General features: G+C 38.0%; 1 protein-coding gene across 2 annotated transcripts in view; it reads right to left on the reverse strand.

Moving 5' to 3' along the window:
* Positions 1–5,972: 5,972 nt before the first annotated feature.
* CDYL (chromodomain Y like) overlaps positions 5,973–27,270 on the reverse strand; it is a 105,098-nt gene continuing 83,800 nt past the window's right edge. For both annotated transcript variants that reach the window (XM_059472881.1, XM_059472890.1), the window contains 5 exons: positions 17,181–17,437; positions 16,413–16,585; positions 13,246–13,456; positions 8,972–9,115; positions 5,973–7,925 (listed from right to left, as the gene is read on the reverse strand). In XM_059472881.1, the coding sequence (XP_059328864.1) occupies positions 7,767–7,925; positions 8,972–9,115; positions 13,246–13,456; positions 16,413–16,585; positions 17,181–17,437 (944 nt within the window). In that variant the 3' untranslated portion in view covers positions 5,973–7,766. The remainder of the gene's footprint in view (positions 7,926–8,971; positions 9,116–13,245; positions 13,457–16,412; positions 16,586–17,180; positions 17,438–27,270) is intronic.

Here is a 27,270-nt window from a genome sequence, read left to right on the forward strand (position 1 = left end):
CTGTGATTTTAATGCCTGTGTGCCCAGAACTGTCTATAAGGAGAGGTGCCACATCTCTTGCTCAGTGACTTTCATTCCCAAAGCATTAATTTACCATGTGAGCATTGGATGGAAGCATCCTGCTGTCAGGAAGTGCAGTGAGGAGCTGAATGGCATTTTAAAAGTAGGCTAGCCACAGATTTCCAGAAATGCCTCACTTAATTTCAGGTTTTGAGGTACCTCATTGATATAATTCTTGCACACCTACTGCTTTTTCTTTTCCTCATTGAAAACTGTTTTCAATCAATTATGTTTAAAATGTTTAATGTCTGTGAAAAATCTGTTTGCTGATCTAACCTGCTAAACCTGTAACAGAATGTAAAAGAATTGAATTAATGTGAAAAGTAGATTTGCCTTCATCTGAGTGTGACAATGGGGTATCCATTGTAGGGGAACCTGAACTGCAGACCTCAGGGCTGTATTTCTTTCAGGTGTTAAATGCAGCAGCCTATCTTCCTGCACTAGGACCTTCCAGAATGATCAGGGATCTGAATGATTTTTTTCTTTTTAACAGTTTATTCTGAGAGAGGGTTGTGAGAGATTTCCAAATTTCCTGCTTTACATCATTAGGACTAACAATTTGCAAAGACCTTTTGAAGGTATTGGAACCAATTCTCCTGCCCCACAGACTAATATCAGTTACTTCAGATGTTTATGATTCTATGGTAAACTAAAGCTGTTCTTATGAGCTGAAAGAAGTTATCCAAAATGTCCCCCAAAAAATGAAATTGTTGCCCCTGGTTCCTCCACCACAATGGCTGGTGTGTATTATTTTTCTTTGAAAAAATTGATGTCAAGACCTGAACTTTCTCTTCCCCTGGATGTGTAGACTTTTTTCATCTCCATTCAGAATCCAATTTTCTGCCAACAAGCAATTCCTTCAGAAACATTAACAAACAAAAGTGTGACTTCAATTATTCTTAGCTATGGCATAATACTGTCTTCAGAAATCCTTCTGTGGGTGTTACAGTCCAGCTCTTGAGATAACAGTTAAAATTCAGAGCCTTATTTTGACATGATTGGCCCTGAGAAGCCCACCAAAACCAAGCAGAAAAACATCTAGTGGCCACAGTGGCTTCTCTTTGTTTTCTTATTTTGATCCCCTTGGTATGAGGAAGCGGTCACTCAGTTAAAGAACTCCCAGATTTTCACAGCTTCAATTTTGTTGACTGTTATTAAGCATCCAAAATAATGCTTCCAGCATGTCCATTCTGGGTTTATCAAGTTTCCAGCTTAAATCCCCATCCATCTTTCTGAACATAAGGGCAGGAGAGGTGGGTGGGTGTGTGTGTACAGAGGCTAGAAGCAAAGAAATATGGGGCCATTACATTTTTTGACATTTGAACATGGAAAGAAAATGATATCATTTTGTAATTTTTACTTCACATAGTGCAAGCATTATATTTTTAGAAGTGTTTGTTTTGGTTATTCCTGCCATAGTAGGCAGTTTTAGGTTTGTTTTGGTTTTTTTAGTAATATTGTTTGGTTAAAGATCTCAGTCCACCTTGGCAAGCTCAGTGAATTCCAAGAACCTGGTATTTGTCAGGAGCAGCATCTTATGTCACAAAAGTTGCGGCTGTCAGCAGCCAGTTGATTCAGCATGTGACTTTGGGGGTGGCCTCAGTGAGTGCCTTTTCCTACTGAAACAAATAATACAGTTTTGTCTGGCAGTCAGAATGTTTTGCTGGAGATGGTTATGAGTCTTGGGAAGCACCATCTTGGAACTACTGGTTTATTAATGTGGTGGTGTTCCCAGGGGTCCCAGGATGAGGGAAGAGATGAGAGTCTTGACTCCATGTTTCAGAAGGCTTATTTATTATTTTATTATATAGATTATACTAAAAGAAAATGATATACTAAAACTATCCTACAAGAATAGAAGAAAGGATTTCATCAGAAGGCTAGCAAGGAAAGAAATGGAATGGAATGATAATAAGATCTTGTGACTGACCAGAGAGTCCGAGATAGCTGGACTGTGATTGGCCATTAATTAAAAACAACCACATGAGACCAATCAAAGATGCACCTGTTGCATTCCACAGCAGCAGATAATTACTGTTTACATTTCATTTCTGAGGCCTCTCAGCTTCTCAGGAGAAAAGATCCTAGCAAAAGGATTTTTCATAAAATATGTCCATGACATATTAGACCATTATGAATTGATATCTCACCCTGCAGAGTTGCACAGTTGCTGCTCTATAGTGAGTGTTTAGTTAGTTGTACCCAGACCATGTGGAACAGAGGAGTTACAGTGGCTCTAAAGGCTCACACTGCCCACTCCTTGGGTAGGCCACGTGGTTCTGCTTCAGCATGACTGCCATGGCTGGGTTCACCTTCATTGATTGAGGCAGAATTTGGAACAAAATGTAAAATTTCAAGGAGTTGCTGAGGCCAAAGCAATGTTTCCAGTGTAAGGCATGGATTTGTTTTGGTTAAGTACTGAAATCCTGTTTATCCTAGAGGAAATAAATTTCTTTTTCTTTGCCTTAATAACTTTTCTTTATGTTGTTTTTCAAAGCAGGGTAAAGAGGACTCCTGTTCCCTGCTGTTCAGAAGGAGCCTCCTGTGCTTCAGTGTGTGCCCACTGCTCCAGTGCTGTCACTGGGCACCACTGGGAAGAGCCTGGCTCCATCCTCCTCACACTGTCTGTGCCTTCCTTTCTGTATTGTCCTTCCAGGAGATATCAGAGTGGTTGAAGTCCCCTATGAAGACCAGGGCCCGAGACTCAAAATCTGAGTTTAGACACAGGTACTGATAATGTCCTCCAGACTGTGTGGAACAGGTATACATGCACCTGATATTCTTGTCAACTGTAGCTCTTCCAGAATTGAGTGCAGTAAGAATGAGGACTTCAGGGAGAACAGCTGCCACTCCTCTGCTTCTTTCTGTAGCTCCCTTTATGTACTACACAGTTTTTTTGGTGGTTTCTAATTCTACTTATTTTTTGTATTTTTCCCTGTGCAGGAAGGATGAGGAGGACCAGAGTTTTATCACCATCTTCTCATTTTGCATCACGCTTCAGCATCTTCGCCCATAAAACAGCTTTTCATCCTGTGAGTATCTCAAGCAATAATTATATCTAGGGTTTGTTTGTTAGGAAGCTTGGTGCATGACTTCAGTCATATCCCCCCTGAGTAAGGAAAGAAAATGCAGAGGGCTGTGAGTGAAGTATTTTCTAGAAACATCTGAGGGGCAGTACAAGGCAGGACCATGATGTACCATACAGATGCTCTCCTTCCAGATACTTCTTTCCTTGGAAAGGCAAACCCACCAGTGTCCCATTCCTGTAGACCTGAGCTCAATGACTGAAGGTTGCCAACTCCAGCTGTGTTGGAAGCTCTGTAACAGTCTGTGTTGACAGCTAGTGGCAGTTCCTTAGGATGGAAAATCATGTGGCAAGCTGTGAGTGAGTTGAGGCATTTCCCCCCTCCTACTCTCCAAAGCACACTTGTCATGTCCCAGATCAATGTGAAAGTGCCTGAACTTCCAGCAACAAACCCAGGTAGAGCCCTGGCTTCATTTATTGAAGTAAGTTTTACCTGTCCATTTGGCAGAAATGGTTTGTTTGCTGCCTCATTCCCTAAGTGGTTGAAGTCCTGTTTTATCCACTGTTTGGGTAAAGTTAAGCAATTTATAGCTCAGTATTATGTGTTCTTTTCTATTCTTTCCAAGTATCCCTGACTTTAGGAAATGAATCCCACCTAAATTGGTAATTTAATTCACCTGAACATTTTTCCATAATAATAATGGTGCAGCTTCTAAATTAAAGTGTCTCTTAGCAATGTTGTCAATCCAGAAGAGGACTTGCTCAGAGGAACTGTTTCAAATACCAGATTCATGAACACAGAAAAAATCTACAGGCAGGTTTAGATCTGCAGATTACCCCAAAATATTGTAGGTTACTTTACAAGGTTGAGACCTTGCTCTGATTTTTGCTCGAAGTAATGCATCAGCAGAAGGTGGGATTAAGTGCACACAGGTGGCTTTCAAACAGCTCCAAGTACCTTCAGCCCGTGGGTCTCTGCTACTATTTACTCATCTGGAGAAAAGTTATCTTGTTTACTTCCAAAAAGAAATTTGAGTATGATAGAATTTCCTTGGGTAAAGTGGCTGGTGCAGTCCTGTGGCCAATGCTCATCAGTTTGCTGTTTTGGGTAGTGCCTGGGCTGTTGCCTATTTCAGAAAGAGAACTCAAACTTCATGGAAGGGACTCCCACACTGCATTATCAAGGCTCCTGTGCTACTTTTAAATTTCAGCACCAACACAGCCAGTTGCCTCACAGATTGTCTCGATGTTCCATAACTAATTAAGCAAATCGTGTAGTAGTGATTACAATGGATAGTCTTGACAGGAGATGCAGGGGTCAGAAATAAGCAAGGCTATAAAACTAGCTGAATTTTATATTCCAATACCATTATTCCTAATTCTGCTAGCCCTCGACTATACACTGGCACCCAAACAGGAGATTTGCCTTCAAGCCTAAAGGAGGAAAACCAGATTTATTTTTTTTTTCTGTTAAAAAAAAAATCTCCTATGGAAGTTCTCTTGGCAGTCATTTAGAAAGATACTGTTTCTAAGTTCTTGCATTACCCATGGGTTTAGAAATTTGTGCTGCCCCAAAATCCTCCAAATTTACACAAGAATTAACACAGAAGACCCATTTTGAAGTACTTCTGGGAAGCTGTGACCCCAAATCTGGAGCTTTACAAGAAATGCTGTCTGCAGAGTTTACATGTCTGGGAGAACATCTGTGACTATGGTTGGATTCAGTCATCAAAGCCTAAATCTGATGCTTCAGGTTAGGAGCTCTGTGCAGTACTGCAAATTTATGCAAAACAGTACAAGCATCAGCAATGAGTCAGGCTCAACAAAGACCTGTCTCTTCTGTGAAGAAAAGCCTTGAAAGCACTCTTTTAAAAATGTCTTAAGACAGTTTTTATGATATTTCAGGTTTTCTTGCTTGTTATTAGAGGTCTATAATGTTCCTGTTGTTGTTCTATTATGGCTTTGCAGAGACTGAACTGGACTTGACTGTAACCTTCACACACATCAACAGATACTCAGTGACCCATGCTGAAAGGAATGGGACAGTGTTTTCCTGAAGAAACACTATTCCTCTAGTCCAGTGTATGGACAAAAGGTGTGTAATATTTATGCATGAGAACATGATTTGTTAATAGTGTCAAGTTAGTTACTGACAGTGCAAAGGAAGTGGCCTGAATGACTTTTTCCAGTATTCAGGAATTTAAAACAGTCAATAAATTATTTCCATTTTATCATGCAAACTGTAGGCAGCACAACAGGCTGACTGACAGCAACACAAAAAAATGAATTAAGCAGAATTATTTTTTCAGGTTAACTGCCTGTACCTTCAACTGATTTAATTCTAAATGTCTTCACTGTAACAGTTCTTTCCTGTTTAAGGAAAGCATAAATAATCCCCCCAGCTAATACATATATATATATGAACACCATGGCCTCAGAGGTGCTAGAAAAGCAATCTTTTTACAAATTGAACTCTAAAAGGTTTGACATGACAGAACTCATAGGTAAAGGTATCTTTTATTCTTCTTTTCACTAAAATCAAATTCAACCAAGGAATTCTAACTTAAACCCCAATATTGTAAGGGAAACAGTCTTTTTTAAGAGATTGCAAAAAAGCATTTACTGAACATTAGTTTGAACTCTAACAAAATAATTAAAAGCAGAATGACTCCCTATGTCTTCTTTCCCCATCTACCTCCTGTTAGAGAAAACTTACATAAAATTTACATCAATAAATTAATATTCAAGTTTTAATTTGAAGGAAATTAAGAGTTTTTAAACAAAATTAAACAAATATTAAAGCCTCTAAGTTACAAGATTTATTTCAGCAACTTCAAAACTAGAATGGAAGTGTCTTTGAAAAAGACAACTCTGTGAGAGAACCACATTTAAAATGTGTTAAGAAATATTAGTTTTATTTAACCAGTTTTCACAGCTGAATATTTATTCTATAAAAACTTTACAGATTGTACAGTTTATATATAGTTCAAACTACTAGAACAAAGAAGTAGGTCCCACAGATGCAAAAATACTGTACCAATTCAAGGTAAAGGCAGATTTACACACTGTACAGCTCTCCACTGGGAAGGGGAGGTGGGTCAGTTCCAAGTAAAAAGTTCAAAACTGTACAAAAATAAGGTTTGATTTCATTTTCATTCTTAATAATACATTCAATAAGATTGCAAGCACAGATACCCAAGTAATAATAGATATCTGCAGTCAGGAATCAATAACCACTCCTGAAAGGAATGCAAAATAGGTCTATTTACACAGGGCACTCTTTTACACCATACTGCATATAGTGTATATTTCAAATAATAAAAAAGCATAGACAAAGAACATTAAACATCTAATATAAGGTAGTTTTTTTTTAAAGAGGTTTTTTTTTTTTTACTTAATAGTGTGCCAAAAGAATTTTAACTTATTAAATAATATATTCTAAGTGAACCTAAAATTTATGAACATAAAATGCATTTTTGGTGTAATACATCAATTAAACCAGCAAATAGGAAAAAAGAACCAAAAACACCCCCCAAACTGTATATAAAGTAGTATTTTCACCCAGCAACAGGAGCACTTATGTAGTTATTAAAAAAACCAAAATAAACAAATAAAAACCCCCAAACAAACAAACAACAACCCAAAGAGGCTTTTTAAAAACCCACTAAAACTAACTTATAACTTAGGATATTCATACATAAGATATTCAGTGATTCACTAATACTGCAAAACAAGCTTTTTTGTGTTGTTTTTTTTTTTTTTTTTTTTTTTTTTGTTTTGTTTTGTTTTGTTTTGTTTTGTTTTGTTTTGTTTTCCTTCCTTCCCCCTTCCATTTCCCTCTGGCTCTCCCTCATTCCCTTCCCTAAGAGACAGTGGTTTCTTCATGCTGTCTGGGTAAGAATCAGACATATTCCTGCCCCTTCCTCCCACCCCTCCATACCTCCCCCCCAAAAAATAACAGAGTGTTTCCTTAGCATTAATCCTGAGCACACTCTCTTTTTGGGGATATGTGTGATTTAAGCATAATAGGGTTTATTTACCCCAAAGTTTCAGAATGTTCCATTACTTGAGGTATTTCAACCTTCTTCTGAGACAATACCTTCTCTCTAAGCTGACTCATGGGGCAGAGAAAGCAAGGGCTGGCTAATACCCGTTTCAATTCTGTATTCTCATGAAAAAGAAAAGCATTACTCCAGACTTCCCTGCCACACAGAAAATAATGCAACACCATTCACTTTTTAATGAATTCTCTATTTGATACAGTACTAGCCAAAGATAACAAAAACTAGAGCTTTTAAAGAGATGTTTGGTAGTGCACTCTATCATTTTTAACCTAGTGTGTGTGTGTGTGTGTCTACATACACACTCTCACACATATTACATTTATATCTATATATATATATAAATATATATATATAAAAGACATATATAGATATATGCACACACATACACTTGTGTGTGTATACATCTGCATGTAACAATCAGGGAGAAAGGAGTTTTGTTCAAATTTAAGAGATACAGTACTTTTAAACCCCTTGACAATAAAAGGGGAAGGGGGGTGTGTGTCCACTCCTGTTCCCAAGCTGAGCAAGGGGTTAGTTTATATAAGGGTTTTTTAAATGGGCTTATTTTGCTTGCCCTGATGTCCAAGAAATACAATTCCAGTGTCACGGGCATCTCATCAGAATTCATCAATTCTGTTCTGCAGATATTTTAACATTGAGTCCATCCCTTGTGCTGAGCCCCAGATTTTCTTCAAAACTTCACACTCCTTTTCATTTGCTTGTTCCAAGTCCACCTTCATGATGTTCCGTACTAAAGCTTTGGATTCTTCAAGTACCTGGGCCAAAGTTAAAAAAGGGGGAGTTGGGTTAGTATTGCCTGAGAACTGATCTTCCAGGTGCTTCTATGGGCAAGTAACAGGTTTATATAGACAAATGCTGGAGCTGATTATCAACTAAAGCTTATCAATTCATTACTATGACTGTAAGAAATGTTTCTCATACTCATCTGCCTTGTGCCATCCCACAAAATTTCCTTTGCCTTATACCAGCACAATTTAAAAGTGCACAGAAGAATGAAAATAATGAAAATCATAAAGTAACTATGAAAATATATCTATATATATATGGTTTTGTAACTATAGGAAAGTGCAAGGCCATAGTAGTGAAGGCTAATCATAACACTTTTATCCCAAACTACTCTAATAAGGGGCCAGATCTTGAGCTCTTGAGCACTTAAAATACACTGAAAAAAAATCTTCTTTGTTTTTTCTGTTTAGAAAATGAATAATTTGCTTTTAAAATCCAAAATTTCTAGTGCATAGAACAGTTAATTTGTACTGCATCTTTCCTTGTAAGAAAAGTAAAATTACCACTATTTGATGCCATCTTGTGCAACTGCCAGTAGCACACACAGCCACTACGTGTTACTCATAAAACAAAGTCCAGCACAACCTCAAAGACTGTATTTATTTCCTTGGTAACTTAAATTAGAACTCAACCTCACTCAAGATTTCTGTGTTTCTGTGCAGATATTAGGGCAACTGTTTGTACTGTTGACTAGACCAAGTTGGACTTCAGCAACTCTGTTAATACCAAATTACATTATAAAAATCCAATGCTGGTTTAGTTTATGTTCCTTATCAAATGCCACAGTACGCTATAGTTAAGAATCAGATAGAAACTTTAAAAAGAATCCTAAAAAAACCCAAACCAAACAGATACATAAAAATCTGTCAAAAAACATTGCTGTGTTATAATGCAGTCCTCATTTCATGAAAAGACCCCTTGTTTTTTTTCCCCAGGACAAGAAGATACAGTCCAGTACTACTTAGATTAATTATTCATCTAATCATAAAAATACAAGAAGATAAAGGAAACTTACAACTGAATTACATGTGACAAGTTCTTTAATTCGAACCATTACTTCCTGTGTGAATGTTCCTGGCCAGAACACTTGGGAGACGAGTCCTTTGGCACAAGCTTCCTGCGCCGTCAGCTTCCTTCCACTGAACAACATTTCATTGGCCTGAAGGGATAAAAAGTTACTTCTGGTATGAAATGTAATGAGACAAAACTCATCAAAGGAAAAATGTTCAAAACAAATAAGAAAAATGCCTGCACTGTTTGAAATAGTTTTATTACAGCTCTTCCAAGTTTTTTTAATTAAAAAAGAAAAATACTGGCCTACAGCTGGCTGGTCCGTGTTGTTAAGCAGTACTAGGTCAGTAGTTATTGAAATGTGGATGTCTATGATTAATGGTTAAATGTGAAAATGTCTTCTGTCATTTCCTGGCTGTGAATGTTTGTTAGCTCTGGCTTTCTTACAGTATTGCTGACTTGGTTATCTGTGTATGTGGGAATAGGTTATAATGCCTGGCCAATCTGTAAAGCAGCAATGAATACATCAGCTTGCCCTTTATAATGATGTATTCCAATTTCTGACCAAATTCATAGAAAATAAACATTCACATTTGCTTCAACAGTCCAATACTGAAATGATAAATCCTTTAAGTATCTGATATAGCAGTCTTATTAAAAACCCTCAATATTTAAAAGATCTTGCACATGGTTCAAGGTACAGAATTGAGTACCACCTTCTATGCAACAAGATCCTCTCTCTAGTTCTGTATATGTTTTTGATTTGTAATTATCATGCACTTTACTATTTACCAATTTCCCCATTAAAGTTTTGTCCTACAGCCACTTTAATTCTAGCTTTAGTGAAGCCTTTTATACAGTTTGCAGTGACATTTACATGGAAACAGGCAGTGGAAATTAAAAAAATCAGAGTAATAATCAGCCTCAAAAAAAAAATTAGTGCTATAGTTTCATAATGACTTATTGCCACTGAAAAATATGACAAAGCCATTACTGGATTGATGAAATATAGGAAATAAGGCTGTTCTAAAACACAAACCTGACAGGTGTAACACTTCTGAGGCAAAAATACTGAGGTTTTTAACATTTTCCAGTAGTGGAACATCTGGTAATTATTTCAGCAACTTTCAGTTAAGGATCTCAAATAATGAATTATTAACTTCATAAACAATTATTTATTTGCTGTGCTACCATGTTCCTGGTATTGCATTTTACACATGAAGCAATGTGGAGATTCTGCAGTCTCTTGTTTGTTCCTTTGTAACGAAATATGAAGTCTGGGCTCTACTGGTAGTTTGCTTCCTGACTGCCAGTCCACTTGAAATGCAAGAAAAAAATCCAGGCAGCTTCCTAGTGTATTTTACTGTGATTTTACCATCAGCACATCTCTCAGAGTTACTATGGAAAACTCTGATTCACATATATTAGCTGACAAAAACCCAAATCTCTTGCACTGTGATCGAGTTCTATACCCTATAGTTCTACCTTCTGTGAACACAGTATCAAATAAACAGGTTCATTAACCATTCCTTCTCATTTTCCAGAATGTATGTGAATAATAATAACCTGAAATACTAAATAAGAATCAGAGATGTACACATGGTTGTCTAAAAACTGAATCCTTTTTCCTACACAGTTGGGGAAAAATTAATCTTCTAACATAATTTAAAACCACTTAACATTTCTACGAAAGATCAAAATGCGAAGTCAATCTAACTGATAGTTATGACAGGCAAGCATTTAAGCCAGGTGGTCAGGTCTACATATTCTTCATATGTATCTTTGCAAGGATAAAAACCAATGCTAGAAAACCCTTTTTCCCCCCTAAAACTTAGTTGCAACTGCTGAGTTCTCCTGAACATGAAACACCCTAAGTGAGAATGGTGCAGTTATCTTATTTCTGCCAGCTGTAACACAGTATTAGCATAAAGTCTCACAAGAAATGAGCATTGCCATTGATGTTCTCACTTGACAGGCTTTGAGGGGAAATCTCTTGCTCTGGCATCTTCACTTTTGATCTATACACAACATCTGCTGGAGACCAAATGCTAAACAAGCTTTAATCATAATCATGCCTTGTACCTGCTGTAAAAATTAACTCACTTGGTGGTTACTTTCCAAGAAATATACTACAGCCATAGAAATGAGTGTGACAAAAATATTTCACTAAGAATCTCATTAGCAACCTTCACTTTCTACTCTAAGTAGAAAACATCTCCTTCCACAGAGGAACTTCACTTGGACCTCTGGACTCTCTTCAGTGAGGACTTTGAGCCTCACCAGGGTCCTTTGGTGCAAGGCCACAGGCACCAGGGCCATGGAGCAGCTCAGCTCTCCTGCACCATGATCAGGAGGCAGCTGGCCTCTGACCACCCCAGACCCTGGCTGTGACAGGGACTCCAGGCACTATGGAACTGTGCTTCCCTCCTGACTGACAGAAAAGCTAAGACATCCTGCCAGGCATGCTGGGGCCTGGCAGGGAGACCCAGTGTGTGATGTGTGATCACACAGCTCCTGGGCTTCACATCTAGGACCTGACAACCAGAGCAAGAGCTCCATGGCAGATTCATAATAACATCTCCCCATATAGACATCACCTCAATGTCTTACATATTATTTTCAAAACTCAAAAGCCAAGTTCAGGGACACTTCTAAAATTCTTGGTAATTCCAAGATGGTATCAGTTTTGAAGCCTAAAGTTTGGGCTTCAAATTTCCTGGAATAAACCCATGGTTGAAAATGGGGGAAAAAGAAATCCCCCTCCATGAGAGACCTGCTCACCCACAGAAGGTGACTGACTCCAGATGGAAGATATTTCCAGGAATCTTGCAATGGAACATTTTTACATAGCTGCAGCTAACAACATTGCATTTTAAGACTGACTTACAAGAGTTAGGGGTGGCGCTACTCCTGATTAATTGATATATTTGTAGAAAATATTATGATGCATTTAGAGGCCTTAATTTTTTGCTTTGTATATTTTTTCCCCTGAATGTTTTGCATTTCATTAATAACATCTTCCTGCTGACTTCTCTCTCTCTTTTACAGACAAAAGCATACTTCTGTATCTACTATATATATCTTCAAAAATGTATCTTCTATATCTATATCAAAGTCTTCAGTATGGATTCTGAACATATTTCATGAAATGTACTGAGTAAAGTTCAGCTTTGTCCCATAGAGACACTGCTTTGCTGCAGAGAGTCAAGGATATTATAAAAACAGTGGATTTTTTCCCCTTTTTGCACTGATCATTTTGGAATTGTTACCACTGGATGCTTTCAACTAAAATCTTTCTATTTAAGAATGAGAGCATTCACAAACACACATGAAAGAGTGCACTAGGGAAGAGCTTGTGTTTTTTGTACAACTTCTAAAGAAATGAAAAGTAACAACCACAAGTCTTTAAAGGACGAGGATGTATGGAATGGATGGATGAATGGATGGATGGCCAAATAAAAAGGGAAAGGAACAATCAGTAATTTGAAACATGCTAAGATATTAAAGATACTCTTATAACTGTTAATCTATTTCAGTTACCTTTTCTGATCTCTTCTAATAACTAAATCCAAATATGACACAATTAGCTATTAGATCTTTTAGAACTGGTGTTTTAATATATATTTTTTAAATCAATAAATATCTACAGGGAAAAAATGGCTTTTATACCAAACAGTGATTTTGGAAAACAGGTGTAGCCACAAGCACTTGTTTCATACTGTCCAAACTGGAATAGGACATAGGTCTGAGTTTTCAAAGAACACAGAGTGAAAGAACACTAAGCAATATGAAAATAACATAGGTTGCAGATTCTTGAATAGCTTTTTGTTAGGGGTGCATGGAAACTGAAATAGTTATTTTGCATAGTGGCATAAGACTGCTCCTGGCTGGTGTGACAATGCCTTGCTGTGCAGTGACACCGAGTGCCACGCTGGTGCTGTGCTGAGTGCAAGGCACCTGTGGCTGGTCCCCACGAGGCAGCAGCAGGGACAGTGTGTCTGGGGACACAGGACATGACCCTTCTGACACCATCAGGGTCAAAGGTGGGATTAAATCCCGTGCCTGCTTTCTGTTCTGTGCATGCAGGTGAAGAGTAAGTTGTAAGAGCATGGAGCAGAAAAGCTATAAGGGGTGGCTTCTCATGAAAGGTTTTCATGAGAGAAAGAAAATAATTAAGAAAAAGACAACACAGGAAGGCAAAAAGTCTTGAAATCACACTGGATAAATTATCCCAACTGAACTGTGAAGCTGTCAGCCCCTACCCTGCAAGCTACTTACAGAAGCCAGGCCCATAATCCGAGGGAATGTAAGGGATGAACATCCATCTGGACTTTGTCCAAAAGTAGTGTATGGTGTCTGAAACCAGGCCTTCTCGTTGGCCCAGACCACGTCACACAGAGGCAATATAGATGCTCCAAGTCCAATGGCTGGGCCATTTACTGCTACAATGATAGGCTTCTTAAACTGAATAAAAGTATTCACAAAATTCCTGAAGAGAAACAGAAACATGCGCTCACTACATATATTGAGAGTGTAAAATATAACAGCCCTTGAAAACTGCATAATAATTCATCTTCACAGTAACATCACTTTCAAACCCAACCTGATAACCTTCCACAATGAGATGGTAATATCTGGTGGATGAGGGGAGAGAGGTGGATGCTGTCCACACAGAGCTCAGAGTGAGGATTTCAGCACTGTCTCTCATAAGAGTTTCAGAGTTGCGCTGTCGATGTATAAGCTGGATGAGCAGACAGTGAGGTGGACTGGAAAATGTGGGAATGGCTGGCCCAGAGGGTGGTGACTCATGGCACAGGCCAGTAATTTAAGTGTTGCACCCCCCGGGTTCAGTGATGGGTCCAGCTCTGTTCAACAGCTTTGCTGATGATTTGGTTGATGGGGAAGAGCTTATTCTGACTGAGTTTGCTCAGGATACAAAACCAGGCTGATACACCAGAGGATTGTGCTGCCATCCAGAGGGACCTCGACTGGCTGGAGAAATGAGCTGACAGGAACATCCTAAAGCTCAACAAGGGAAGTGCAAAGCATTGTGCCCGGGAAGGAACAACCCCAGGATCAATGTATGCTGGAAGACAAGCTGGAAAGCAGCTTGGCAGAAACTGAGCTAGGGTTCCCAGTGGATACTAAGCTGAACTTGAGCCAGCAGTGTGCCAGTGCTATCCTGCACTGCTTTAGGAGGAATGTTGTCTGGAGTGTGCAGGAGTTGATCCTGCCCCACTGCTCAGCCCCAGCGTCATTATGGACTTCTCAGTGAAAGGGAGACTCCAGATGGTCTAGCAAAGGGGCATCAAGGTGACCCAGGGACTCAGTGAGCTGGGCATGCTCAGGCTGGAGAAGGGAAGGCTCAGGGGATGTCACCAAAGTGTAAAAGTACCTGAAAGGGGATGCAAAGAGGATAGAGCCAGACTCTTTTCAGTGGTGCACATTGAGGCAGTGGGCACAAACTGAAACACGGGAGGTTCCCTCTGAACAGCAGGAACACTTTCTTACTGTGAGGGTGACCAAATAGGCAGCCAACAAAGTCATGGACTCATAGTCTTGGGAGATTTAAAAAAAACCCCAGGAAATGGTGCTGGCCAACCTGCTCTAGGTGACCTTGCTTGAGCAGGTTGAACAAGATGACCTGCAAATGTCCCTTCCAACCTCAACCATTTTTTGGTTCTGTAAAAGCCTACCATTCCTCCCAGCCCAACCCATCACAGTAGTTGGGAAGGTGCAGATTTAACACCCCTCTACAAGCATCAGCTGATACAGCGCTTTGGTACATCCATGTGTCCCACAGCTCCCAGATAAGGCTGCAGCCTTTCCACACCTCTGGGTGCCACAGCTGTGGCACAGCCCTGCTTGATCCTCACTGCATTTATGTATGGCATCAGCACAAGGTATTTACCTGTGTTTTTAAGTGACAGTAATAAGGTACAAATGAAGATGGCCAAAGCATTATTGGTCTTCCTTGAGGAGCTCTTCTTAACAAATAAATCTGCTTTTAAAAACTACGAGCATTAATAGTAGAGCTCTATTATCCCATATCACACATCTGTAAATGTCCCCATCTCCCATCTTTTGGTCAGTAATAATGCTCTGGGTACTACACTATTAGGTAGCATATGCATATTCTCATCCTCATTGACAACAAAAAATGGCAATTCATTCCAGTACCCACAAAATATTGATGCTTCTCTGTTCTCAAACAGTAATGCCTCCAAAACCTTCTTAGGAAAAAACAGTCACGTGTGTATGAATACATGCACAGGTAATTTTAAAGTTTGCTCCCTATCTGTGTTACGAATTTTTGTATTTCTGCAAAACAGAACAATTTTACTATATTGCATTCAGCACTAAAGGTTATCATACTCCTTAACTCATTCTAGTGAACTGAAATAGCTAAATGCAAAAACCCCAAATCTAAACCATCTCATGCATCATACAAACATCCCATCCAGAGACTTAAGGTAATTTTAATCATGTCTGAATAACCCAGAGAGGACCATTTCTAGAATATACATGAAAAATACCTTATTTGAAAGGGAGGGTACGTGTCTATAAGTCTTTTAAGTTACCTTTGCCCATTTTATTACAATGAATATTAGGTGAAAAAACAGGTTTCTGGAAGGGCCCAAACTAAAATAGTGATAGAAGCTCAGTGCTAAAACCTTCTGGCCATATCTGAAGTCACTGCATAAGCAATTTTTACATGAAACGACTGAAGAATTTCCTTTGATAAAAATAACTATAATCATCCTTATGAACCAACTGTGCCTCCAATGAAACAGATTTTACATGGCCATGGCCTTTTTTTAGAAACATGACCATTGATAACAAGAACAGAAGAAGAGCTCTGAAAGAATATAGGTACTCGGAAAGAATGCAAGAGATCAGGATCTCAAAACCAATGCTCAAATGTACTTGTTTGTATTACTAAAATGTGTCTCCAAGATCCATACTTTTTTCCGTATATTTTCTTCTACTTGGTAATAGTTCAGATCAATTTGTCTAAATGTTAGTTTTGGTACCTGGCATTGGGATGATAATCACAAGTATTAATCTACTCCTCTAAAATATCCATCATTCCACTTCTCTGAATGTACTATATCAATTTACTAATTCAATACGTATCTTGAATTTTGGTGTATTAAATTTGTTTTCTGGAAACCCTAAGGCTATTGAAGTATTTTAATATTGGTTTTAACTGCATGAGTATTGCAATACTCCCAGTTTTCACAGTTAAAATTTAAAATTAAAAATGCATGAAATGACAACCCAAATAGAAAAGGACAAGAAGCATAAAGGAGTGCTGCACACTATAATGTAACTGGTGAATGTCTGAGATATTTTTGAATAAGAGGCTTCTGAAATAAAGATAGAACAAGCCAGGCCATATGATGAACAATACCCATCAGATGACTGAAGACAGCCATACATACCTAATAGCTTCTGCCATCTTAGTGCTTTCCTTTTTTCTATCATCCGTTAAACGTCGTATAAAATAAATAAAATCAAGACCACAGCAGAAAATGCTACCAACTGCACTGAACAGCACAAGTTTACTGTCATCTGCAGCTGCTGTGTTCAGTGCACTTTGGACTTCCTTCATTACCTGAAAATAAAAATTTCATAAGAATCATTTTAATTCATCATTACAAAGCAGCATGCTGTTCTCTTCCCTTCCTCCCCCTATGAGACCCTTCAACAACTTCAATTTTTCCTTAGGATCCACTCAACCATCTTATTAGAAAAGTTAACTTCCTTCATTATCCAAAAAAAAGGAAGTTAATGTATTAGAAGCTTTGCATTTCAAAAATGTAATTAGACAAAGATAATTAAATCATTAAGGAAAGATCTATTAGGTGTGATCTGTAACTAAAGCACTCATTCAGCATTTCTGTAATTTGGACAGCAGATGGCATATGCAACCAATACAGAAAAAAAAAGAACCTTAATTGAGGCTAAAGGTTTTTTCAAGTTGCACTTTGTAAATCACTGTACATCTTTTAAAAGACAGTACACATCAACATGGTCAGGTAACAGAATTATTAAATGCAAGTGAGTTACAAACAGAGTCAAGTGTACATATAACACCTTGCAAGTAAGAACTTGTATCGTGTTCTGTGTACATTTGTGCCTGAATAACAAGCAGAAAAAAGGTAAGGATTCAAATTCCCCTCCCCTCCCAAAATCAGAATTGTTCTGACCTCTGGATTTAATGAATTATTTTCAGACGATTTTGTTGATAGCAAAATGTGTGTGAATCCATCTTGTTTCCTGACAACAATGTCTCTGTACCGGTAGGCGCTCTCCGTTTGCCTCACGCTGAAACGCAGCCTTTTATCAAAGGGCTGATCTCTCCTGTCATCAATAAACCTTCGCTTGCTGGTTGTCACTCCTGTCACAGATGTCTGGATGTTGGTTGTACCATTGGCTGCTAATGCTTCCATAAAGGTGGGTGTACCTGGAAAGAGTTTAAACAAGTACAATTACATTTGAGTAGCTCACCCATCTCAAAATCCCTGTTAGCATGAAAACATGCAACTCATATTAAATCCACACAGTAAAAATGAAATTCTGTCTCCTGAAAGTTATTGAAAGAGACACTGTGAAGAGAGCAAAACTGAAATGACAAAGGGATTCAAGAAATTAATTTTACAATTTTGAGAATATACAATTAGAATAAGTCCAACAGACCAATTTTCATACACTTATTTTTAGAAGGGGAGAAATGTGTATTTAACCTAATACCAAGGCACTTCAGTAGGTTAATGGTCTGCTTTCTCCCTTTCCAACATTTTAAAGTCATTTAACAGCATCAACATTGCTAAGAGAAAGCAAAAGCCTTTGTTTCCATCAGAAGGTATTATAAATAAAAAGACACTTAGAATAAACCAAATAAAGAATCTGATTGACAAGATCATAAAAAGCATAATAGTTTTACAAGAAAAATGGAAATGAAGAAATGCAGACTATATTTTGAGAGGAGTACAAGACCCATGAAGTGATGGACAGTTTAATGGATTCACAGACAATGAGATCTTTCTCATGTTAAACATTTTTTGCTACTGGAATTGGCAAATAGAGAATTAAAGTTTTGCTGGTCTTGTTCCCAATCCCTTACACAGAGGGAGTTTGAAGGCATGCAAGTAAACAGGCCATTTTTCATGTCACAGAAGGGACAGGTTTTTCTGCAGTGCCCATTAGAAACATAATACCAAATAATTACCATTCATTAGAGAAAATAAGAGAGCGTACTGGATCTGTATGTTTAGGTCTCCATGCAAAATCTCCCCCAAATTTGTCATACTAAAGTAATGGAGTGTGCATAGGAGAGGGGGGGTTAAAAATATTGGGAAAGTGTGTTAGAATACAAGACAGTAAAGTTTTGAAAGACTTGTCCTGGGAATTGAGCTCTGGGACTAAATTCTGGAAAGCCACTGCCCTAATCTCACTAACAGGTACTTTAGAACATCATATATGCATATGATGTCTTAGGAAGTAGAGTTAAACCATGTATAAGTAAATCATTAATTAAATGTTATTGTAATTTATCATTATCTTTCTGAATAAGTTATATTTTTAAATTAAATTATTTCAAATTTTAACTACAACATATTTCAAACACTTGTGCATCCAGTGAAGACATTAAAGAGGCTCACTTAAGTAACTGGAATGTTCAATATCTTGATATTTCAACTGCATTAAAGTGCTGCTTACCTTGACTCATATGAAGTATGAGAGAGATAATAAGAAAAGAGACTAATTAAAATTTAGAACATTATACATTTTCCTACTTATATTCCAGAAATTGTTTCTGGATATAAATTAAGTTTTTATATCAAATAACTTAAAATAAATAGTTTATTATAAATACATTATGATTAATTAGGCAAGTTGTCTGTTTAAGATCTATAAAATAATAAGATTTTATTCTATTTTTAAGGTCTTTCTTGTTGTATTAGTGATTTACACCTCTTACTATCTCACTTTTTGTGAAGTTCAAGACAATTCAGAATTTTTTAGTTGTTTAAAGTGAAGAGTAAGAAACTGGATTCAGTTTGAGATCAGTTTCAGAGACAGAGATGAACAAAATGAAATGGAAGATTAGTCTTTTGTATTGACACAAAAATTTCACATTTATTCCCAAATTTTCCATGGCTTATAAAATTCCTTTCGATTTCATTTCAGCAGAATAAATAAAAATTTGGTGTATACTAAATATGAACTTGATGAGGAAGGCTTTCAACTTTTTTTGAAACCATATTATGGCAATTACATTCCCTTAAAAGAATTCTCATGAAAGGGAGTTTGCACCAACACCAATGTTGCCTCATATTTCATTAGGAACACAACAAGAAGTTGTCCTTTTGTCCTAGCCATGGTGAAGACCACGGAGAATTGGGAGAGCAGGATAGACCAGAGTAAGCCAAAACAAGAAGTCAGTAAATTTGTGCAAGACCTTTGAGCCTGTATTTTCCCACCACTCATTCTTCCAAAGATATACAAATACCAAAAAATTACTTTTGAGATGCAATAGACAATGATTATATACTTTGAGAGACAAAACTTCTGGCAAGAAAGATCAAGATGTAAACACCACAGGCCAATTTTCATGCTTATTGAACTGGCAAGAGACCTCCTGATTTTTTATATAAACCCTGTCTACACTTATCAATAGCTGGAGTTTCAAACCACAAGCAAGGGATAGCTGCAATTCTGGAAGAGGAAGAAGTCTCTTCTTTCCAATCATGTAAACACTTTTTTTATTCCAGGATACTTGGACTGGAATAAAAAAATCTGTCAGCTTTAGAAACCACAATTCTGCACAGGGAGACTCGGCCAGCCAGTACAGATCAGAATATGGCACAGAGAGGTTCAACACGTTTGTTAATGCTTGTCATTACTGATGGAAGTTTGGGACCCTGTATACCTGCCAGCACAGGGGGCTCCTTCTCTTGGTGTTTGGTCCTTGGAAGCAAAGGGACAACTCAGAGAACAAAAAACAGTATTTAATTTTTTAAGAACATAGGCAAAGGTGGTTTTACTACTCAGTCTTGAACACATGGTACAACAAACAGGGATGAAAATAAGTAAGTTCAACTGAGATTTAATTGTATTGCCAGAGATTTCCTTACATGAAAACTTTACATTAAGGTGACTTATCTTCAGGATAATTACAGCTGTATTTTAAAACAGAGTTTTGTAACAAACCAAAAGCACTTCTGCATTTTAGACATTAATAGAGATAGCATAACAAAGATAAAACACTACAGCCCTCTCCTTTCAAACTGAGCTTCCAAACATAAGTAAGGACTTGGGAAAAAAAGGCAGTTTACCTTGGATATTGTCAACTAATGAAGAACTGTTTGTTTAAAGTGTAAACAGACAGCTTATGGTTATATAAAAACCTTTCCACCTGCAGATTGTGAACAATGTGATCTCAGAAGCTGAAGACAGTAGTACTACTGGACAAAGCCAAAGCTTCACTATACAGATGCAAAAGGAAGTTAAGGAATACTTTGTTCTGCAGCTGTTGACCAAAACCTGGTAACAGACAGCAATTTCAGGCAACTGCCCTTGGAGGGAAAAAAACTAAGGCTATGAGCAACAGATAAGAAAGGAACTAGTCTTATCCAAAGGAAGACAGACACAGAATACCAGTTTTGGGAAAGAGGCAGAACAAAGCTGTTTTTGTTAAAAACACAAGTTATGCTCACTTTACAACAAAGCAAAATTAAAATCCCAAGCACCTCTCTAAGATATTCATGCCTCACTACTACTGAGAAGTTCATTAGCTTACATATCAAACCTTGAATACAAATACTCCCCTCCCTGCAACAATACTGGGGATACATCCGAAGAGATGGTATAAAACCAGCAAAGCTTCTTTTGCACACTTCCTTTTGGGTACATATGTGTTGGTTCTCTTAATTCAAGGTTTGACTGACAGAGTGTGCTGTCTCTGAAAGCTTAGCATAGATGCCTAAGGAACAAGCACAAGAACATGAGAGGTGTGAACAATACTGTTTGAGTATTTTCTCTAACTCCAGCCACCAGAAACTTAGCAATTACTAAATTTGCATGCCCAGAATCATTGGCTGCACCAAACCCCATGTATTTAAATTCATCTTCTCCACAGGATTGTCCAATTTATTTTTGAAACCACTATGGGTTTGTCTTCCGAAGTATCTCTTGACAGCAAGTTCTGGAACATACATGTTAAGTTTCTTCATTCCTTTCATCAGAACCCTTCTCCAGATTGACTAGCCCCAGTCTTATTTCCCTTTTCCTCTTCCAGAAGCCAGTCCAAGCCTGCCATTCTTCTCCATGCTTCTTCCTCTTCTATTAACTCTTGGAACAGGGCCAAAAATGGGACACAATATTCAATATGGGGTTTTTTTTTTAAACTACCACCAAACAGATGCTTGCAGAAAACTATCCAAAACAAACCCAATGCCATTTCCCTGAGCAGCAACAGACAGCCAGGAACCAGTCACTGTTTTATGTTTTGCTATAGGCACAGTTTGGTATGTAAGCCTGTTTTGTCCCCTCCTCAATGCCTGGCATTCATCTGCACTGAAAGTCAGCTCTCATTTTACTCATGAAATCACTCAGTATTTTCAGAGAAGCCTGATGTGTTCACAAGGAGCTTTTGGAACTCCCATGTCTTTCCTGTACCCTCCTGGCACCACTTATGTCCTTTCCTACACTAAGTGATGAAGGGGTTAATGAGAAGCATCCCACTTGAATAAGCAAATGAACAAACACCACCAGCAGCAATGTCTTAAAGTGTTAACTGCAGAAATAAAACTGCAACTGTAACTGATTACAGCTCAAGTACCAGACAGGGAACAATATGATCTGGAAAACTGATAAGTAAAAATAACTTGAATTTTCAATGAAAAAAGAAATTAAAATCTAGAAGTAAGTTACATTTTTTTTCCTTAAATTCTTTCTGTACTTTTACTTCTTCATTGTACCTTGTATGTATAATTCACAAGAGTTCAAAATTAGTTGTCCAGTGCAGGTTGCCTCACATTTAATTTTTTGCCAATAAACAGAGGTGTTTTGTTACATGTTCACATGTATTAGCAATCTCTAACTATAAACACCGTTAAGCTTTTCCAGTCTTAACTCTGCACTACATCAAATATTTCACAGGAGACAGGAATTCCAGACAGCGATACCACAATGCAAACATAACACAGTAGAGCTTCCAGTATTTTTTCCACTTCTTCTTCAGTGATTACACAGAAAACAACTTAGAATTGTGGTGTATCAGCACAGACTAGAGAAACTAAAAATGAGGGTTCTAAACCTCCTATGTATGTGGTTATTTTTTGTCTGAATATGCATATTAATAGCATTTACATTTTTGAATCAAAAGTTCCACTTTGAAATGTCACAATAAACATTTGCAAGAAAAAGAAGTCTCAATTTATTGTACATTTCACCTAAAATGCTGATTTGCTCTGTGTTTCTGAAAGAGTATTCAAAATGTGCTGGTCACTTATGTAAGAAAGATGCAACTTCAGTTAATTCCTTCCAGAATATGGTGTTTCCTTGACACAGAGCCCAAACCAACCAGCAGTAAGTTGTGCACACCCCAGCATCAGAACAGGCATCCCCAAAGATGCCTTGGAGGAGAGGGGGTGGGAAAAGGACAATACTCCTTCAAATCATAGGCTGATAATGACTGCAATTACCGTGCTGCTGATAACCTCATCAAAACCCTTACTGTGGGGAGGAAGTGTTTGTGCCCTGCAACACTCTCCTTGCTAAATGAAGTGAACCACTTCTGATTCTGTTCCAAGGAAACAAGTACACAGGCAACCAGTAGATGTTCTTCAGCCATCTTCTGTTGGTTTTGCAAGTATGCCACTTTTCAGTACAAGGACTACAGGTTTTAAGAACAGATTAACTGTTTTGATTATGACAGAACTTGGTGGAACAACAGCAACAGGAAACTACAACTCAGCAGCAAGCAGTCATGAAGTGGCTGGCATGCTTGATTGTTAATGTCTACCTTCAACTCCTAAAAAGTCATTTTCTTGTGCTGTTTAATTACAACTCTTTTCCATATATTATGTATAGGTATTAATTGTAAATATAACCTGGAAACACTGCTCCTATTAAACCTACATTTCTTACAGGACACTGCTGTTGTGGACAAAATTAATATGAGAAGAGAAAAACACACATGTGGCCCAGTAGTATTTCTCTACTCAACTTTTGAAGTTTTTCTAGCTTACACTAGTTTTTAATCCTGGTTGACATGTCACATTTAGAGTAATATTGTCTACAACAGCCTTTTCCCCCTTGGGTAGATATTTTTCTGTGTTTCTTAGATTACTCAGAGCCATCAAATATATTTATATGTTATTTTAATATTGTTAGGAATAGGGCAGCATTACTGGTCATATTGGACTTTAGTAGGTTATATGCTATTAATTATTTTGCTTTTGGATGTCTTTCCTTTTCAGAACATAAGCATCCATGTGAAGATAAACTCGTAATGCCAACCAAAAACGCAACTAATCAGAACATAAAATTCTGTTACTGGAAGTGGGCAACCAATACAAGAGAAAATGGCATTTCTTCACCCTTGAGTTAAATAGGTTTACATTAGCCTGACTACTTTATATTGTTTAAGTGGAAATAATAATTTTTAAAAACTACATATGGTAAAAGATGGAAATAACAAAACACTTGACCTAAGATTTGCTAACACCATGCTCACAAAAGCAACAAGGATAACATTAATAATAGATAAATTGGCAACATATCTTTTAAGGAGTATGCTTAAGTTTTACTGTCTTTGAAGGACTACGCATTTTTATGCATAATGTATTAAGTAAACTTTCCAGTCTCACAGTGGAAAGAAAATGTTCCACTCCTAACAATTCCAAAATGTTTTCCAAATACATCTCCATTCTTATTATTTCACCAAAAGTAGAAAAACAAACACTTCTCAGGTAGCAAAATCTCTTTCTCCTTTATCATGGATCAAGATAAATTAGAACTGTTCTCCTTTCCCCTTCCACTGCAGTTTTAGCCTGTTTTTGGAGTGATTTGTCTTCCACTGAATCTATAGTCAAGATGCTATTGACAAATAGAAAACAGTACACTACTGTTCTCATCCTTTTAGATGGCTGTAAGGAAAAAATATAGATAAAAATTCCTAAGTGCTTCCAGTATTACTCCAGTCAAGAAATCCCAGCTATATTTCACAGTAGCATGCACTAAAGTATTTGATGTGGGAAGCAAAGAGTTAGTTTCCTTTCTTTTCTTCATGAGCAAGTCAAATCAGAAAAGCCTTTTCCAGGTTACAGACTCCTTTTTGAGATATTTTAATACTGGGAACATTTCATAAGGGAAAACTCTCTTCTATCTTGATATTTTTGGAGCTGTAGGTTATGATACCACAGCATCCATTCAAAATGCTCTAAAATTTGAGAGTTAAGCAAGGACATCTCTCAGGGCCCATCTACAGAGGGAAGCTATTGCAAAATAGGCTAAGGTTTAAACTTGAAGTATACCCAGCTATTTCACACTAACTCCTAAGGTGAAGATATTCCATATTAAGAGCACTTCGCTGCAATTTAATCCAATCCCCTTGAGTGATGTGAAAAATGGCTCTCTTTTTGTAGGCTATCAGTGTCCCAATGTAAGGCTTCTCTAAAACAGATACTGCCAGAAGACATCCCAGTAGTTTCACCTATAGACACAAACATATACATGCAATAGTACACATTATATAATGCTTGTAAGGACTCTTACAAGCACCTCAGCTAGATTATGAATTAAATTTAAATAGATGGCTAAAATACTATACTGGCAGAACACTTACATTAACCTTCTTTTTGAAAACAAATGTAAATACTAATTGAAAGGTTCATTCTTATCACATAGACAAGGCTTTCAATACCAGACTTTGCAAGGGTTCCACTCACAACTGTTGCAAAAACCATTTGGCATTTTAATGCAGAAAACTGATAGAAAAGGCTCAGGACTCCCACAGGTTCAAGACACTGCTGTGAATGTGTTAAACTTTCCAAGGAACCCCAAGATCAGAATGCTGGAGTGAGCATCCCTGCTGGAAAAAGGCACCTCTATTTTTATGCATCTATCTCAAAAACGTACATGTGTTTTTCCAGCCACTATCTGATGTCTGCTATTCATAGAAGCTGTCTCAACCTCCCATGGGATATTCAAAAAGAGGCTCATTAAGAGGTGGCAAATGAACCTGAAGCCATCATCCAGTACACCAAGGGCACACAGCTGTGTGCCCTAACACCACCAGCTACACTCTATACTTGAGAAACCTGCAATACATAATGTATACACAGGCAGACTGTTCTGCAGCAGCACCCTCTTATGAGAAATTTCTGACCTGGAAGAAATAACTGGCTGGGGTGGGAAGAGGAAGGGCAAAAGAGGAGTCTCTGACTTTTCTAAGAGGTTCCCAAAACCCTGAAGTGAAAAACTAAACATTGCAGTGCTTGGGTATTTAGTCCTGATCCTTGCACTTATACAAGAGAGATGCCAGCTCCTTGACCCCTTCTCCTGCCTGAAGGGGTGTAGAGCAAAAATCAAGAGCTGGGCATTGGCACCAGTGGGAGAAAATAGGGTGAAAAGAAGATTACAGGTCTTGAGAAAGTGTAAACACAGGGACCTCTGAGCAATGGGAGATGAAAAGTATCTTTGGGTATCTCACTCAACGGGTGCTGGATAGTCAGGTGCTCTGAACTAAAAAATTAATTCAGAATAGTATCACATTCACCTTGCCCAATCTGCCCTTTTATACTGTTGCAGAGGATAGGATCTACTGGCAACAGCTGAAAGGAGGCATGATGGAAAGGAGTGACAACCTGTGCTTTCAAGCTGAATCTGGTCTCTCCTGTTTATTTTTTAGCTATACTAGCTAGGATCAGCACATATATGAGGACTTGCATCAACTGGAGAACTTGTGAAGCATGTCCAATAATACCCTAATAATAATCATTATCATCATGAAAATAATGCCCCACCAAAACAATAAAATAAAAAAAAACTCAGAGAAGGTCCTTAAGTCAACAGTAGAAGACTACCAAGCGTAAGACTCAGATCAGATGCTTTGCATGAAGAAAAATATGACATCCTCCCTCAATCAGGCTTTTTCCTGTATCAGTGCAGGAAATCACTAAAAAGCCCAGGAGGCATTCGTTTCCACATCATCTTGCCCTGACCACAGTACAAGTAGTGCAGCTCTCCACAACCGGGATTTGCAGAGACAGCAAAGATCTTGAACATGCTGCACAGTGTAAGAAGGACACAGATCTGCTGGAACAAATCTAGAGGCACTGGAACAGGCTGCCCAGAAGTTGTGGATGCTCTGCCCCTGGAAGTGTTCAACGCCAGGCTGGATGGGGCCTGGAACAATGTGGTCTAATGGAAGGTGTCCCTGCCCCTGGCAGAGGGGTGGGAACTGGATTATCTCTAGGGTCCTTTCCACCTCAAACCATTCTATGATGATGGCCACAAGTCTTGGGAAAATGCCCATCATAAGTTTTCATCACATTTTGCAACAAAGCGGTAAATAAATAAATAAATAAACCTCCCCCCCAAAAAAGGCCCATGATACATCACAGGGAAACAACCACAGCTGCAAGCAGTGAGCAGAGAAGGCATCTCAGCCAGCAGCTGGAAGGGCTGGAGGCAGTGAGCTGCCCTTACTCAGCAGGATGGATCACATGCATGGGCTCTATTTGGGTGCATGCTCTCCATACTGCTGAGGAAAGCAATAGGCATCCGTGGAAGACCTTAGGCTTTCTCCTGCATTGGCTGTTGTCATATTTATGAACAAATTATCAAAGGAAAAAATCTCAGACAAAAAACCTGAACTGATAAGTCCAGAAACCACTAATTAAGTAGTTAACTGGCCGCCATACATAGAAAATGGTTTAGAGCTGCCAAAGTGGCTTCCCTCAGGCGACAAAGCAAGGAATATAGAAGCCAGGATTGTTAGTTACAGGTGGTCCCTATCCCCAAAAGCTATTTTTTCCTGTAAGTATCTGCTTGTATGAAATACGGGATTTTTTTCTTTACAGAAATTATTAGTATCCCGATTAAAATACAAGTACTAACAGAGATACTATTGCTATACAGAAGAGACAGCTAAAGAAGCAACAGAACTAGCATGGTGATATTTAAGTGGGACATACTATTTCAGCAACACCAATGTATAAATATGAAACTACAGCCTCTGAATTATTACAAAGACTAATACTAGGAGGCTGACATTTTGAAGGGGCA

Source organism: Ammospiza nelsoni, chromosome 1 (genome assembly GCF_027579445.1).
Source record: "Ammospiza nelsoni isolate bAmmNel1 chromosome 1, bAmmNel1.pri, whole genome shotgun sequence".
Taxonomy (NCBI): domain Eukaryota; kingdom Metazoa; phylum Chordata; class Aves; order Passeriformes; family Passerellidae; genus Ammospiza; species Ammospiza nelsoni.